This window comes from Chamaea fasciata, unplaced genomic scaffold, assembly GCF_029207755.1.
Source record: "Chamaea fasciata isolate MVZ Bird 193981 ecotype frontalis unplaced genomic scaffold, bChaFas1.0.hap1 SCAF_4, whole genome shotgun sequence".
Taxonomy (NCBI): Eukaryota; Metazoa; Chordata; class Aves; order Passeriformes; family Sylviidae; genus Chamaea; species Chamaea fasciata.
This window is the reverse complement of record NW_027094089.1, coordinates 42603350-42620062: the sequence shown is the minus strand read 5'-3', so window position 1 is coordinate 42620062 and position 16713 is coordinate 42603350. Positions and strand designations below refer to the sequence as shown.

Genomic DNA, 16713 nt, shown 5'->3' with positions numbered 1-16713 from the left:
TAAAGCACTAGCTCGGAGAGTATTAGAAGAAATCCATACGTTAACTCATTGGGGGACCCAAGGACTCTGCGATCATTTCTTAAGAGAGTATCTATGTATAGGTGTGTGTAGCCTGGCAAAAAACAATTACAGAAGGGTGTCCAATTTGCCAAAAGATAAATCAAAAAGTAATGAGGAAAAATAAATTGGGAGGAAGACCAATAGCCCTAAGACCTTTCCAAAATGTACAAATCGATTTTACTGAAATGCCACCCGTGCAAGGCTACAGACACCTACTAGTAATTGTTGACCATCTGACACATTGGGTCGAACCCTTCCCCACCAAAAGAGAAACAACCCAAGTGGTAATAAAAATACTTTTAGAAAATATTATTCCCCGGTACGGTCTAATAAATAACATCGATTCTGACCGAGGTCCCCAATTTACAGCACAAATAGTACAGGATATCATCCAGGCACTAGGAATTAGGTGGAGACTACATACCCCTTGGCATCCCCAGAGTTCGGGAAGGGTCGAGAGGATGAATAAGACCCTCAAAAATGTGTTAACCAAATTAATAACAGAGACAGGCATGAATTGGCTAAAGTGCTTGCCTCTAGCACTTTTAAGGATCCGGGTCCGCCCCAGATCTGATGTTGGAGTTTCACCCTATGAGATGATGTTTGGACTCCCCTTCTTGTTAACTCCCTACAGCGCTGGAGATTACATAGACAGGGAAGCAGAAGCTCAAAAATATATAAAAACAATTAGCAACACATTGGCTGATCTCAGAAAAAGAGGGCATCTTCCTCAAGCCTCTCCCCTAGACGCAGATTTACATCCATTCAAACCAGGGGACTGGGTTCTAATAAAATCATGGACCAACGCTCCACTAACTCCTAAATTTGAGGGTCCTTTCCAAGTTTTGCTAACCACCCACACTGCAGTAAGGACAAAAGAAAAAGGCTGGACCCATTTCACCCGAGTCAAAGGATCTCTACCGCCCCCAGACAATCCTCCTGACACAAATCCCACCACCACTTCCAAATCACCTGAGTGGACTATAACCAGAGACCCAAGCACGCTCAAAATGACTCTAAGAAAGAAAACTGGAACTCATTAACGAATCAGAGACTAGAGGAAAACTGTTACTGAGCACCAAACATTTTGTTATTATAAAGGTTCTATTTAAAAGGGTTTTTCATCCCCAGTGTAGCAGTTGGAATGTTTTTTTAGTGTTGCTGTAAAATTTAGTAGTTGAAAAGTTCTTTGGTGTTGATTAAAGTGCTACTCCTAAGTGTTTTAAAAAAAAAAAAAAAACCACCACAAAACCGAATCATCATGGTAGTCAGAAACCAGAATAGCAGCCAATCTTTCATAGGGCATTACCTAGAAAGAACTAAATTTGAGAAAGTAGGGGTGGGTAAAAGTGGACTGGAGGGATCTCTACAGGTGACACTCAGGAATTCTTCAACCCAAGAGGCAAGACCGGGCGGAATCAAGTCGGTTCGTACCGGACTCTTGGGAAGGCTGATAGTGACTTTGCTAGCAGTCAGACTAGCCGAAGTAGCATGTACCAAGTGCTATCAGCCCATTCACGACGGTGAAAGCCCGCAGTCCTGGATAAGAGTCCCTATACCCACGTTAACCCTACCTGTTTTGATATAACAAAGCTCTCCACCTGTGAAGAGGATGGAAAGCAGTATTGGGTCGCCAAAAATACTGCAAACTTTAGGCAGCGCCTTGCTGGGGAATGCCCTATCAAAGAATGGGTTTGCTTTGAAGAATTAAATCATTTAAATGAAGTTGCCAATCTTATTAAAGAAAAACCTGTGGTTAAGAAAGAGGATGAGATTAATGAACCCCTCAGCAAAAATTTGTTTATTGATCTTATTGAAAGAATTAGTCGTGAATATATTGTCAACACCAAGAAGAGAGTACTCCCAGGAAATAAAGAGCGATAGAGGTTGATGCGGGCAAAGCCCGATCAAAGGAATAGAGGGGGGATTGTGATAAATAAGAATGGTGATTAAGTTATAAGTTGTTGGTTATAGAGTTGTAATGTTTTGTTCAAGAGTTATCATGCTGTTTGGCAGTTTTGTCCACTCTGTATCCCCTACCCCAAAATCCCACTTAGCTTTTCCATCAAGTCAAGCTGTTGCTGCTCCCTGGCATCACTGCTCCCTGGCATCACCACTCTCCATTTCTGCTGCTGCTTTGCCTGCCTGCACCCAGCCTGTCCCATCGGCTTGTGCCCTGCTTGCTCCACTTCCTGTCGGATCCTCTTCCTACTTCCTGCTGACAACCGGCCTGTCAGTCAGGCTGCTGCTGCCACCCTTATGGTAATTAGAAGAGCCCAGCTGCATGATGGGACCATATCAACACCAAGAACCCCTAGCCAAAACGAGCCAGCTCAAAGTTTCAATCTGCCAAAGACAGCACTGGACTTAGCATACACAAGGGTATTTATGCCGAGGGTTTTCATAAGTTTTTGTATCTCGCCATAACTTACGAAGTTCTTAAAGAGCAAGACACCCCTGGACTCCATGAGCCAAGAGAGTTCTTTGGAACCCCCGCGAGGCGAGAACTCCCACTCTGCAGCACGAGCAGCAAAGTGGATTGCACCTCCTCCTCAGCGGTGTGGACAAAAGGGAGCAGCAGCGGCGTAGGCCACCCCTCGAGACCCTGTTTATTAATAAAGGCATTTAAAGGAGGAAACTGTGTCTCCTGCCCATTTATAACAGATGCACCATTAGCATACCCATTATTGAACAAGCATTACGTGGGATGCTTAGTCTCACTGAAGCGGAGGGCTCTGTCACCATGCACAGTGCTACAACTTCAACTAAAGAGGCTGAGCAAAGATGAAGGAAGCTGCTGACCAGATTGCTGTACAATTCCAAACACTGCAACCAAAGAACTGATTCAATAAATCAATTGGATGTGAGATTTCTTCTGTTTTTAAATCATGGGGTGGAGAACTTGTTTGACACAAATGGGGATTGTAATACAGGTGGGATTCCTGGTTTTAATTATGAGCATAAACCTTATTTGCAACTGTGATTAGCTGCATACTGTCTTCTGCTTCCTCCCTCTTCTAATCCCCTGTCCAATACACAGAGGTCACCACAGCTGAAGATGAGCCATATGCCCAACCAATAGTAAGGAATGTTTGAGCCACTGGGTGGCGTGGAGGACCTTGAATAAACAGGTTTCGTCTCAAACATTTTGACTGTTCTGGCACAAAAACTGTAATTGAAAGAGAGGGTCTTGCTGAGGTGGGGCAGCACAGTGGTAAGCCAACTCATGACACGACCTGGAGACTTGTGCTCACTTCCTCAGCCTGAACTCACTCCCTGGAGGAAGGCTCCAAGGGCCGGCTATGCATCCAAGAACAAAACAGCACAAAAAGTCTCATTCGCTTAAGCAGCTGCACCAGGTTAACTGCAAAAAGAAGAAGACTGGGCTCCCCTGCTCTCTTTTTCCTCTCTTTCACAGTGACAGAATTCCATCTCTGGACCAGCCACACAGTGAGACCAGTCTAAGGACTGATTATATTCTTTGTTATCTTCCTTTTCTGCTTTTATTTCTCTTCTCCCTCATTCAGTCTGGGCAAAGCATGGCTATAATTTTCTAATCCATACTCCCTGCTGAAGTTTATTGTGGACATGGGGAGTTGTGGAAACATTGTGGTTTCTGAGCCCTCACCTTTGAGTAGAGCGCTGAGGGAACTGAGACTTTATTAAAGGGTACTGCAAAAATTACAGGCTTGCTACCCAGCATTTGTAGAAGTCTTCAAATGTAAGGGCTTGTTAGCCAACACCTTTCAAATATAAATAGTGAGCTGGTTGCCGGAAACAAGGTGACCACACAAAAAAGCACAAGAGCTCCCTAAAGCACATCCAGTGTCTTTGTTGAATCTTGATGAGAATTTATAATGAACATCATGGCCCCTACCGATGGGTCATGACATAGTCAAGCAGAAATTCCTTTAGCTATTCTTTGGGTAGTGGTTAACCATCTGCAGATGAGCTAAGTTTGAGCAGTGGAAAAATATGTCAAAGGAAAATGGAAAAATAATGAAGGAGAAGTTTTGTATGTTGTATTTGCAGCTTTGGTTTTAAAAGGTGTTTATTATTTATTTTATATTAAAGTTTGCACGCTGCTTAACACCTAGCTTAACATGCTGGAAAACACCGCTGCTAAGAGCCTCAGGCTCAGTGCTCAAAGTCTTTTAAAGGTTTTTAATTCAATTAACTTTTAAAATGTACTATGTTTATAGTTTTGTGCCAATAATTACTATCGATTCTAGACATGCAATTTCTACATCAAATACATTTTTCTAATGTATTAGTAATGTACCACTAATTAGTAATATCACTAATATAATGTATTACTAATTAGTAATGTATTACTAGTGTATTTCCTTAAACTCCAACATAGAAGGAAAAGCTGAATAGTGAATAGGAGGTTTAAGTCAAGTACAGGGTCATGTAACAAAAGCAGTAAATCTAACAATAAGAAGAGGTGACCAAGAAAGGTAGATAGAGCTTTTACACACCAAACACCTATCATTAAAGAACCATTTGATCACAAGAAATCAGTGTGTATACTAAAAGACCAGCAGCAACATACAAACCCCACTACACAGCACTGAACTGGTAAAAGCCCAGTTCTTAAGAGTTTCATCATAGTTCTAAAAAAATTCTATTCTGACCTCTCAAATTGGAGTATGTCCCCAGCCAGGACAGGTGATAATGAACTAAGACAGATTACGAGGAAGATTCTGGAACTGTATATGTTCTACCAAAATAAATACGCGTTCACATATAAACATTATACTTTAAAATGCATATGCTTTATGACCCTCAGACCTCATAAAGAAAAATTGTTTGTTTTTTTCACAAGTCCTGAAGCTGCCCTAAGCACCTTAACAGGAAGATGTTTATATAATTTTGTCCACAAGGGAAATATTCATTCTAAACAATTTGAAAGTTTGAGTCAAAAGAGCACTTGTAATTACACTTAATTTTAACTTTGGAAGCATTCCTGAAAGCTGCTGTATAAACACAGCCAGTCATCACACCTGAGAGAAACTCACACAGTCCACCTGCACTAGAGTACATAGTTACCATGGATACACAAAACATCTGGCATAGGGGATGTCTTGCTGCTCCTAAGACAACAGTAGGCCAACAATGGAATGCTGGCATGAGAATGCAAATACAATTTTAGGATACTAAAGGAGAGATTACAATAATCACACCTGCCAAGGGTAATGGCTTAAACTGTAACATAAACTTAATTCAAGTAACCCCATTCAGGAAGGCTAAACTTGAACTACAGCAGGTGCAAAACCAAGAGCAAGTTAGGAGTGTCTCATTTACAATAACAAAACAATGCCTAATGATTGCTCTGAAAGCACAAAAGTAAAAGTGCCAGAGAAAACAAAGGCTTAGATTTAAAAAAGAAAAGGATGATATGCCACTGTATCTATAACTGTTATAAGGAAGTCCTGGCACTGTCTCAAATACAAGAAGAAAAGAGAAAAAGACAAAATCCAAATAAATTCTACAGTTTGACACAGCTGCTTTTAGCAGACTGAACCTTGTGACTCAAATACCTTCCAATTTGGACGTATGTATCTGAAATACACACTGAAATAAAAAAGGGAGAACCATATTGAAAGAATCCACTAGTTCTATGTTGTAATTCTCTAGCGGAATGGTTTCTCCCTTCTGACCCCCTGAAGTTTCCTTACCACACAGAATGACCGTTCCTTCCTTCTCTAACCCCATTGGCTATGGTCCAACTATCTTTTCCCTGAGCGGGGGGCTATATAATGCCTCGCCTTTCCTTGTTCTTTCTCTTTCCCCCCTGGAATTTTGAAGAATAAACACCTGGGACCAAAGGTCCTGGGGAAAGGGCCTCTTCCGATATCTTTATCTCGTCCTTGGTAAAAATTCCCTCCAAAGCCTCCTAATAACTGAGTAATCTCAAGCCCCCTGAGGCGGGCGGAGGATAATTTTACAGTTCTACCTACTAATAAATGTATTTTTATTTTACTATGATGATGCAAGCTCCAGTGTTGATTTTCATTATGAGTCCTTCATCTGTTTTTCATTGCAAAGACATTATAGCTTTTCATGCCACTAATGTAAGAGGACAAATGGAAAAGTCCACTACATATTCAGACTTCTTTCAGCACTAGCAGTAAATTACTGATATACTTAACTATAATGGTTCTGTAGTGACTTCAAACTAAGTTACTCAATAAAGTTACTTCAGGCTTTTTACTCAGCTGGGAACAAGCAGCTCTACTATGAGATATTTGGAAACCAAAAAAGTAAATGTTGCCAATGAACGGTATCATCTGTGACAGCCGAAATGGGCTGAAATGGTACCCAAGCATGCTAAGTTGCATATCTAATAAAAATGCTTTTACCAAAACCGATCAGATAAAAAAATTCTCTTACTCTACATGATCAAGTAACTAGTGCTTAAAAAAACCTACTATCTTGCAATGTATTTCTCAATGTGCTTTGTGTTAGACAGCCTTTAACTAGAAGAATTCTCAGACTATTTTCAACTTTTACCAGACATACAGAACAAGTTCAAGATACATTAAAACAAAATGAGTGTAAATCTGATTTAACACACAATAACCCTCAAAACTGTATGCAATGCTGCTCTCTCAAGCCATAACTTGCATGTTTTACAAACTTCTACTGCTTCTAAAATAAGTATTTCCCAAAGCAAGGAGAGTGATACCAGTATTTTTCAGGTGTTTATTACATGTTTGTAATGCTTTTCAGATTTATCTAAAGCCGTGCATTTCTGCCCCTGCAGAACTATGTGTTCTGTTCCTATTATGCTACATCAAAAGTTCTGTGCTACTGCAGCAACAAGAAATTAACTGGAGTCATATAGGTCCTTCAATGATAAAAAGCAACCAAGTGAATTTCATCATGAAAGACTTCTGTTATGAAAACAGTCATTTACCAAGAAGTTAAAAAAATCCAGAAGTAAATTATGGTGTTACCAAAGTGGTTACGATGACTGAGAAAAAGCCAAACAATGACATATTAACACAATATCCAAAAATATCATGTTTGCAAGAGAAGTAAACATATTACACAGAATTGCAAATAAAATGTATCTACCGAAGTGATGTGTAAACACCAGCAGTTAGAGATGAAAAATACTTGGGGGCAGGAGTGTGGACATTAAAACACACACAGTTTCAAGAATTTCTGGAGTTTCTCTGTAATCACCTGATGTTAAGATTCACAGTAAATTTGTTGTTCCTCTGCTTGTTGGACAGCAAAAGAATCTACTAAGATGACTGCTGCAGAGCACATCCTTGAAGCAGCATTAAACCATCAATGACTTTGCAAACATAGATTTAGCCTTGAAAACAGTGACAACTAAAAACTAGTTTTACGCAATATGGCCAAACTATAAAATTACATCTATCACTAATTGCTTTTATCTAATTCAACGAAATCACACAAAAATATTGTAGGTTTCAGTTACAGAAATCAAACCATTAACATCTGAAAGGAAAAATTCAGTTAGTTTCTCATCCCAAATCCTTTTAAAAAAATATTAACTTACCAGCTTAATTGCCACATAGTCATTTGTGTATAAATTCTTTCCTTGAAAAAAAAAGATAAAAAAACAAGAATGTGAAACACTAGCTTTTTTTTTTTTTTAAAGCAAATGCCATTTAAATATCAAGAAAGTCTTCAAAACATTTTTCACCTAAGGTGCTAGGTGTACCAGCAGTGACTTAGGCAATGTGGGTTTATTAGTTCAATACTTTACTTTAAAATAAATTTTTCTTTGAATAATGTAAGAGGTGGAAATTTCACAGGGAGTTTCAGGTATTTCACCAGGTCTGTGATATTTTTATGCACTAAAAAAGATTGAAAATTGGTAAATCACAATAATCAGAATGTGATGTTCTACATTTTCATAATTATTGCCGAGAACTATTTGAAATTTATTTTTAAATTACCATATAATTTGGAAACATCAGCCACTAATTAAAACTAGAATTAACTGGTTAATTAATTAATAGATGACTATTTTTTTCCTCAATTATGCAATTTACTAAGCCAAAAGTTAGAACAGGACAAGGACATTACTGATAGGCTTACACCACTTGGAAAATGCATCTGCTGCTTTAAAAGGGATACTGTAACTGGGTAACAACTTTTCAATAAGCATCACTTCAAACTGTATGCAATGACTAAAATGTTAAACAATTCTTATAGGTGTAAAATTTAAAAATGGCTGATAAAGGATAAAGGTGTCACTTCCAACACTTTTTCTTCACATTTCTTTACAATCTTCAAATGCATTTAGTGTATATTATTCCTAATGATAATCCTCCTTTTTTTCTCTGTACTATTACTCAGGTTTGAATTTCCTATGTTTTACTCAGTTTTGGTAAAGAAATCAAATAGGGAAAAGACATGGACCAAGACTAAAAAGTTCCCTGTGAAGACAGTTACACAGAATCATAGAACATTCTGATTTGGAAGGGAGCCACAAGGATCACTAAATCCAACTCTTAAGTGAATGGCCCACACAGAGATTGAACCCACAACCATGCTTTGACCAAGTCACACCAATAGTCAAAGACAGAAGTGCTGATGATTCTTTCAAAAAATAGAGTACTTTTCTAAAGCTGAAAGAAGATGCATTAAAAGCTTGCATCTCTTAGTGGATCAACTTCACAAAAAAAAAAAAAAAATTACCTGAGGGCTTCACAACAACGAACACATAATCAATATGAGCAGCTTGCCACAATCTGACCCAAAAAAGGAAGTGTACTCCAAGACCTAAGTAGGGACTAGAGTGGATATCCAGGCAGCCTAAGTATTTCTTATCTGATGATCATATCAGTTACAGTTTTGATTAAAATTGTACTTCGTTTGAAGTTGTTCCTGTATCTTTCCATGGTATTATAACCTATAAGACGCTAATAGAAACTCTTGCAGAAGCCCTGCTCATTCCATCTCTTAGATACACACATCACCTAGGCTAAGTAAGCAACAAATCCCATTACAGTTAAATAACTGGATATTGAGTTCCAAAAGCTGTAATGACATGTTTATTCTGAAGTAGTGCCAGAAGGAACCCTAACTTTGCAGCCAGGAAAGTCAGGACAATTGACTCCTTAAAATACAGCAGACACATATATATTACCCCACTGTTTATCTGTCCATGAACACACCACAGATATTGTGTAACAATCACCTGCAACAGCAATAAGCTCTCTCTTACTACCTGATCGGTTTATCTTAACTGTATCAGTTTAACTATAACAAAGAGTTTTAAAATTAACAGCTCAATATACAAACCAATTTGGTATTTTGTAAGCTAATGGTTGAACATCACAGACAGTAATTTGCTACATACAGCAAATTTCCCATTTGATCAATAAGCCTCTACTGAAGTTGGACCATTGCTTTCTTTGATGTGGGGACTTGACAGTGGTCAGAACATGGATTTTAGGCTCCACGCAGTGGCTTGAAGCCTGTGGGAACCCAGTGTCCTCTCGTCTGGCCTGGGAAATCATAAGCAGGAACCCAAAACAATCCATGTAGATATCCTCCTCCTGACACCTGGTGTTTTTCTAATTTGTTATTTACTTGTAAGAAAACTGTTGAGAGGTGTTGCTCTAAATGCCCAATCATATTGATTGTACCGAGACATTTTATAAAAGAGTCTGTCTCTCAATAAACCTTTGCTATAAGCCCTCCGAAGAACCAGAGTTCGCCTATGGTTAATTGAGCCGTCCCAAATCGTAACGATACTTCTCAGGTGGAAGAACAACAGCTCCTGATACATAACTGATTTTTCATCTTCTGAGCACAACTTCATCACTCTACAACTTTATTCCTCCTTTAAGACCCTCAGGTCTAACCTTAGGACACATGCTCAAAATATGTTCCCATTTTCAGAAGTGCATATAAAAAACTAAGTGCTTGTGTACGGCTTTGCAGAAAGAGTGCACACTTAGTATTTGCTACTGCAGCAAAGCAAATGAAAAAACAAAAAAAATTAAATCAGAATCTGTAACAGTAATATTAATTCTTGCTTTCAGTAACTTACATTTAAAACATCTTAACTCACATAAGAAAATAAATAGGGATTTGAAATATCTAGAATATAAGCAAGACCCATAGATATTAAAAGGAGAAACATTTTAATACAAGAGCTGCACTTGTCCTGGTGATTGTTGCAGGACAGTATACTATCCCATAATCTTCCTCCTATTTCCTGTTCTATTTTATTCTAGTACTATCAAATTGTAAGTCTTAACTAATTTAGCATGGTATTAAAAATAAAATATATTGTTTCACTGTAACAGCAGCAAATAAATTAGTAGATCAGATGTTAAATTTTAATCAGCTCTGTACTTCGTGACCAAAATAATAGACAGACAAAATATTTACTCTACTAGTTTGCAGTTGCCTTAATGTAAAATTAATCTTGCTGGTTTGATTTAGTTCATTGACAGGTCTGAAACAAAAATACAGATTTGAAGGCACCACGCAGAAGTTTGGAAAGTGAGAAAGAGCAATTTTTCAGCTTGATTTGTGGACTGCAAAGGCACAGATGCAACACTGTAAATGTCAAAATGTATCAATCTTGTTTAACTATTAATATTAATATTAATAACAAGAGTACCTATTACTAAGATAGCAAAATTCAGTGTCCTAAGTAAAAGATGCAGCAATATTGTCTTTAATCCCACTACAGTTAAGCTTGTTTACATCCTGACAGCACCCAGAATGCACTATGTTAAAGCGTATTATATTTTATGCAAGCACTACATCACAAATATTGTCTGAAGGGCATGGAGTATTAGCTCTACCATAGGCAAAGATCAACAGAAACAATACCATCCTTTTAAATATCTAACTTAGAAACCCATCTCTATTTAATGCATGAAGCACATCAACTCAAGCCTTCTATCAACACTAGCATAAATTCTTGCCATTAAGTGTCAAGTTGTATTTATTAACACATACTTGAACTTATACATCTTGAAAACCCTGGCTCATCATGCTGTCCATTCTGGAAATACAAGTCCCCAAAACTAAACATATAGTCTTATGAAAGCACATTTCCAGCTTTTCTGTCCAAGTTCTTCAAAACTCGATAGCTCCTTCTCAGTCTGGGCCTTCTCCACCATCTGATTTTCAGCCATCTGTTCAGCAGAGAACTAGAGCAACTGAATTATCCCAAATTTTCTCTACAGATGGATTCTCACTGCCCTGTTTAACAGTAAGTCAATGTTTAGCCTCACTACATTGGAAAAGAAACCAAGGAATTTCCATGCTCGCTAGTATCAAAAACATTGTAGTACCTGGTTACAGCATCTCGAACAGATCTGCCAGACTACAGGACAGGGATGTGTCATATATTTAGCCCTAAATATACCTCAATAAATTGCTTCAGGAAGCCAGAAAAAAACTGCTATAATAACCACGATGTAACTCCCAGCATCTTGGAAGAGAAAACTGACTGAATTTAGGAGAGCATTGCACATAGTTCGAAAACATTTTAGTCCCAGAAAGTATCCTGCTATACACATCCTTCACGCCATCAAGCTTGCACTGGCTGGGGTAAAGCCACGAAAAATGGGTTCAATAGGCCTTGCACATTTGAAGCTTTAGGGCAGTTTGAAGAGCTGCACAGTATTCATAGAGAAATTTTCCTGCCTATCGTGCACAAAAATGGCCTTGAATTATGTAAACTGAAATAAAGAAACTAGGATCTTACCTAGCCGAAGTTCTCCAAAATTACCACATCCAATTTTTTTCCCAACTCTGAAGTTAGGGCCAACCATCAACACTCCAGAATTTGAAGAACCAGTTCCACGTGGATTATGGCTTGATCTCCCACTGGGCCATGCCATTCTCTCATCTGGTTTGTCTCTGTCTTTCTTTTTATTTTCCATGTCAAAGTTTACGGTACTCCAATTTGATTTATTCCTCTTTTTAAAAATCAGTATAAGCAAATTCCAGCTGGACAACATGAGAATGAAAACATCACGAATGAAGTGCCCGGTTGGTTACTGTCAGTAAGCAGTGAAAAGCAGTAAGTTCATCCTGCTGGCAAAGCCTTGGTGGTACCTGTAGATAAAACGTATTTCCAGAACGCATGACACCAGCAATATTTCCTAGCCTTTAGAGGAATTCTGTTAAAAGAGAAACAAAGTTATTCAAGACTAAGACTCTTGTACAAAATTACCTTTCCTTTCAACTAGTCACACAATTAAGCTATAACTAATTAATTTGCTTTACAGATCTATTTTATTTCTAGAATGTAACAGCAAGAGATATTGGTGTGACTCAAGTGTGCCAAAACTTCAACACTTCAAGCAATAGCTATTTTTTAAAAAACAAAAAAAAGCCCTTTAAAACTTCTTTGTGAATAAACACACCTAAAATTGGCGCTTGGACACACTCACTTCATCTTATGCTCTTCAAAAGAAAGCATTTTATTTATTTTCCCTCAAATAGTATCTGTTGTTTAAAGCAAATGCTCAAGCTGCACAGTTACTGAAGTTATATAAATATATTATATTTTCTGAACTGTAATTTCTGAGAGGCACAAATTACAAACTCATGGCAAGGACACTCGAGTTTTTTCAGTAAATCCTAGAATCTAAAACTATATTTACTTCTTCTCCCCTACTATACTTCTGTCATAAATCTGTATTCATGTCCCCCTTCTCCGTTGTTTGGCACCATTGTGCAGACACTAATTCCTACATGGATTTCAGCAAAAACAATGTTACTTTACTACTGTAATAAAGAACCACAGGAAAGCTTTTGTTTTCAAATCTCAGCTGTAAGAACACTGGATATTGTTTTCTATTTGATGACAGTGGCATAAAACCCTGTAATTCAGAAGGTTCTACACCAACAAAATTCCACAATGAGTTAAATACTTGTCCAAAATCATTTTCCTACGTTTGCTTCAACATTGGGAATACACTGAAGTAACGCAGAACATCCTCTGGAAAAATGTATTTCATGTGCTACAGCCTATTTTAAAGGTAGCCACCAGGAGTTTATTTTTAACGCTTTGAGCTGAAGACATTTTCATTCTGTAAACCAATTTCTCACAACGTAAAATTGCTCCTCACATCACAGCTTAACACAAAATATCAAAAACAGAAGGGGTAGTAGTGAAAATATATCAAATAATATGAACAGTCACACGAATAATTGCATCTGCTAGATCACACATAGCTACAGCATAGTTATAACTAAATGATGTTTAAAATCATTAATCAACAACTGACTAACCTACTACCTGAACAATAAAGTACATGGAAATTTGTCTGGCAAAGAAGCATGACCACAATACTGTGAAAGTGATGCCTTAAGCTTTAGTTTTCATATTTGCAGATTCTGTACTGCCTAAGGATGTAGTTCTGAACCTCATATTATGTGTCAGTAAGCTCCCTTCACAGAGCAGGTAGACAAAACAAATCCTTTTTCTGCAGAGAACCAAGGACACCTTTCAGGCCCAAAAGCATAAACAACAGTGGACTGAAGGGGGAACAAGAAGGATGAGACCTCACAACCTGAAGGTGTAATTGGACAATTAAACCCCAATATGCAAATGGACCAAAACTTATAAAAGTGTAAGATCTCGTGACCAGCCAGCCATTTTTTGTGACTAATCTTGGTCTACCTGTGGTGCAGCCTTGGTTGGGCTCCTGTCCTGCCCAGGGTGGATCCTGAAGGCCTTTCAATAAATACCTACTTTATTCTCTAGTTCTGTCCAATCTCTGTTTCAGGTCAGCCCTCCAAAGCATCAGAAGGCGCAATCAAAGGCTTATTCCAAAACCAATCAAAAAACACAAACGCAGATTACAATCCAAGATGACTCGCTTAATTCCAGAGAAAAGGACTTCAGCAGTGAGTACTGAAAGCTGTGGTGTTTTACAGTATAGACAGAAATGTTTAAGAGAAAAAGACAGGCATACTACTACACAAAATTGCAGATTTTCAAGCACCACCACCAGACACCCTAAAGTCACCTTCTAAACCACAGATCTCAAAGGAACTGACTCAGTGGGAAGAAATAGGTAATTTTCCCTCATCCACTAGGCCAAAAAAGCTAGGAAAGAAATAAGAAAGCTAGACATTAAGTGTGTTGAAGTAGAACTTCAAGGTCACCATTCAGTTCTTAGAATGAAGGTCAGCACACGTGATGCAACAGAATGCAACTGAATATTTTACATACCAAAGAAAAGAATACTTATATGTTCTGTATCTTACTGGCTTCTTCATAAAGAACTAACAAAAAACAATCTAGAATTTTTAGTGTACCAAATACTTTACAAACAACATCAATTTTGATTTCTAGAAATGTGTCTGTTATATGGACAAATCTATTACACAATAACTTATGTCCTCCCCTTTCCCCCTGTTGAATCAACAGATACTCCAGTTACATTATAGGTAAGCTTTCTTACATAAACTGAAATTAGTACCTTTTCAAAAGATACCTGCTAAAGAAACAACACAAGTCCCACACATTTTTCCCACACTACATATCAAAAAGACATGCAAGCATTCCTGTCACAGTTTCTCCACGACACAGGTGTTCTCTTACATTTTCCTAATAAAATAATCTGCAACTAACTCAAAATAAGGTTAGCACTTATGATTTCCTTCATTTTGAAGTTCCTGTACAATATTTTATGATCTTTTTACCTTAAAAATACAAAAGTTTTGCATGGTTATATTTATTTTTCTTGCACTTACCTATGGCAGGGTTATATTGTTGATGGCAATATCTTTTCTTCACCATAAAGCTCACATTCTAGAGGAAAAGTATCAAAAGGCAAAGAGACATTATTTATGTAGTATTTGCAACTACTCAGCATGTAAAAATTTCTGACATAGAATGAAAGTACAGTTTTTGGAACTGCATTAGTTATCTTAGACTGTTAAGGAAGATGCAGCAGATTTGTCTCAAAGACTCAACATAATTTTTAAGGCTCAGAAGTCAGAAATCATTCAAAGGTGTGCATCATCTGAAGCGTAAAATACATACAATGTAAGCATTCTAAATTATTTCAAAATTATTTTCTTGCTATATGATAGTTATGGGCAATCTGTCTCAAAAACATGCCATCCCCATTTCACAGCTTGATTTTCTGTTAAATTTTCATTTTTTCAATTCTGCCTAAATAAATGAGCACATTTAAACCACAAACTTCAGCCCAACATCAGGGAATATTGTTAGGATTTAAATAACTGTTCTTAATTCAAAAAATATGACTAAATATCAGGACAATGGCAAACACACCATCAAAGCCAAGCCGACAAAGCAATATCTTAGACTGAAATAACTGTGTCCAAGTATGAAGAGAAAGAGAAGGCCAAAGAAGCTAAAAGCTCTTAAAAAATAAGGTCAAAATGGTATTACATGGAAGAAAAAGTAATTAGATCTCAATTATAAACTAAATCTATAATCTGTATAGAGTGAAGACAAAAAATAAAACAAGATTGGAAGAAAGCAAGTAACTTCAGGGCAGCTGAAATGCACAATTAACAATAGCTACCAGAGGTTTTTGTGGTTTTTTTGGTGTAATCTGATACTCTTCCAAGCATTGTAGAGAGACTGTGAAAAGTAAGAAGAGGCACAGTGAAGACAAGTAAAAAGAAAGACAACAGAGTTTCAACTGACTGACAAGTCACACACCTAACACCTGCAGAAGTATCCCTGAATCAGAGCTACAAATCTACATATCTCTCTAAATCTCTGCTTGGAAATGTCCCAATTAACACTATTGAAGACTATATGCCACATAAAAACCCCATTCCGTAGCAACAACAACTCTCCGGGACTACATAAGGCAGAAGAATAGCTCATTAAAGCATCTTCTTTATTCACACGTTTCTCAAATGCCTGATCCTACAGCAGCAGCAGCAGGAACACCACTGTAATTATATGCAAGCTTCCATGTCCCAAAGTGTTGTCATGACAACGTTCATATTCAGGTGTGCAAGTCACCTTTAAAAAAAAACAAACTTACTATCTACCTCTTTCATTTTCAATATTTACTCCTAAATGAACTAATTAAGAGAACATTAAAGTAGTTAAATAGAACACTCCACTGCCCAGGAATGACAAATTGAAATGAAACATGCAACCATAACTGCTCCCTTAGGTAACACAGGCATTACCCTTCACATTGTAATTACAAGACCATACATTACTGCTAGTATCACTGTACTAACATTTTCCCCTACTTTTAAGAAAAGCATACAGTAGCAAAAGAGCTACAGAGGAAAACAAAAAATTGATAGAGGTTTAAACTAGATTGAAGAAGGAAAATGACATAAACAGGTTTGACAGTGATAAGCAACAGGATGGTATGTCAAAACTCAAGGAACTGAGTGCCAGTGAGACCCTTAAACTGGTCCACTAGGTGTCAGCCACAATGGATCACACCTGAAATGTTTCTACACCAAAACACACAGCATGAGCATCACTGGAATAAGTGAAACCTGGTAGGATGAGCCCCTTGACTGGAGTGCCATACTGGATGGCCACAAGCTCTCCAGGAGGAACAGGCAGGGTAGGAGAGTTGGAAGGGCTGGAATGTAGCTTGAAGTCAGCAATATCAGGCTGACAGTCTCTGAGTAAGGATTAAGGGACAAAAAAATAACATGGATGTCATC

At 37.7% G+C, this 16713-nt stretch overlaps 1 protein-coding gene across 7 annotated transcripts in view; it reads right to left on the bottom strand.

The window, feature by feature from the left end:
• Positions 1–16713, bottom strand: part of CSNK1G3 (casein kinase 1 gamma 3) — a 90784-nt gene that overhangs the window by 59554 nt on the left and 14517 nt on the right. For 3 of the 7 annotated variants that reach the window (XM_066181388.1, XM_066181390.1, XM_066181391.1), the window contains exons 2-4: positions 14788–14845; positions 11783–12200; positions 7598–7638 (exon numbers count right to left, since the gene is read on the bottom strand). In XM_066181388.1, coding sequence (XP_066037485.1) covers positions 7598–7638; positions 11783–12038 — 297 coding nt within the window. In that variant the 5' untranslated portion in view covers positions 12039–12200; positions 14788–14845. The remainder of the gene's footprint in view (positions 1–7597; positions 7639–11782; positions 12201–14787; positions 14846–16713) is intronic. The other 4 variants (XM_066181394.1, XM_066181395.1, XM_066181393.1 and 1 more) reach the window with 3 other exon arrangements.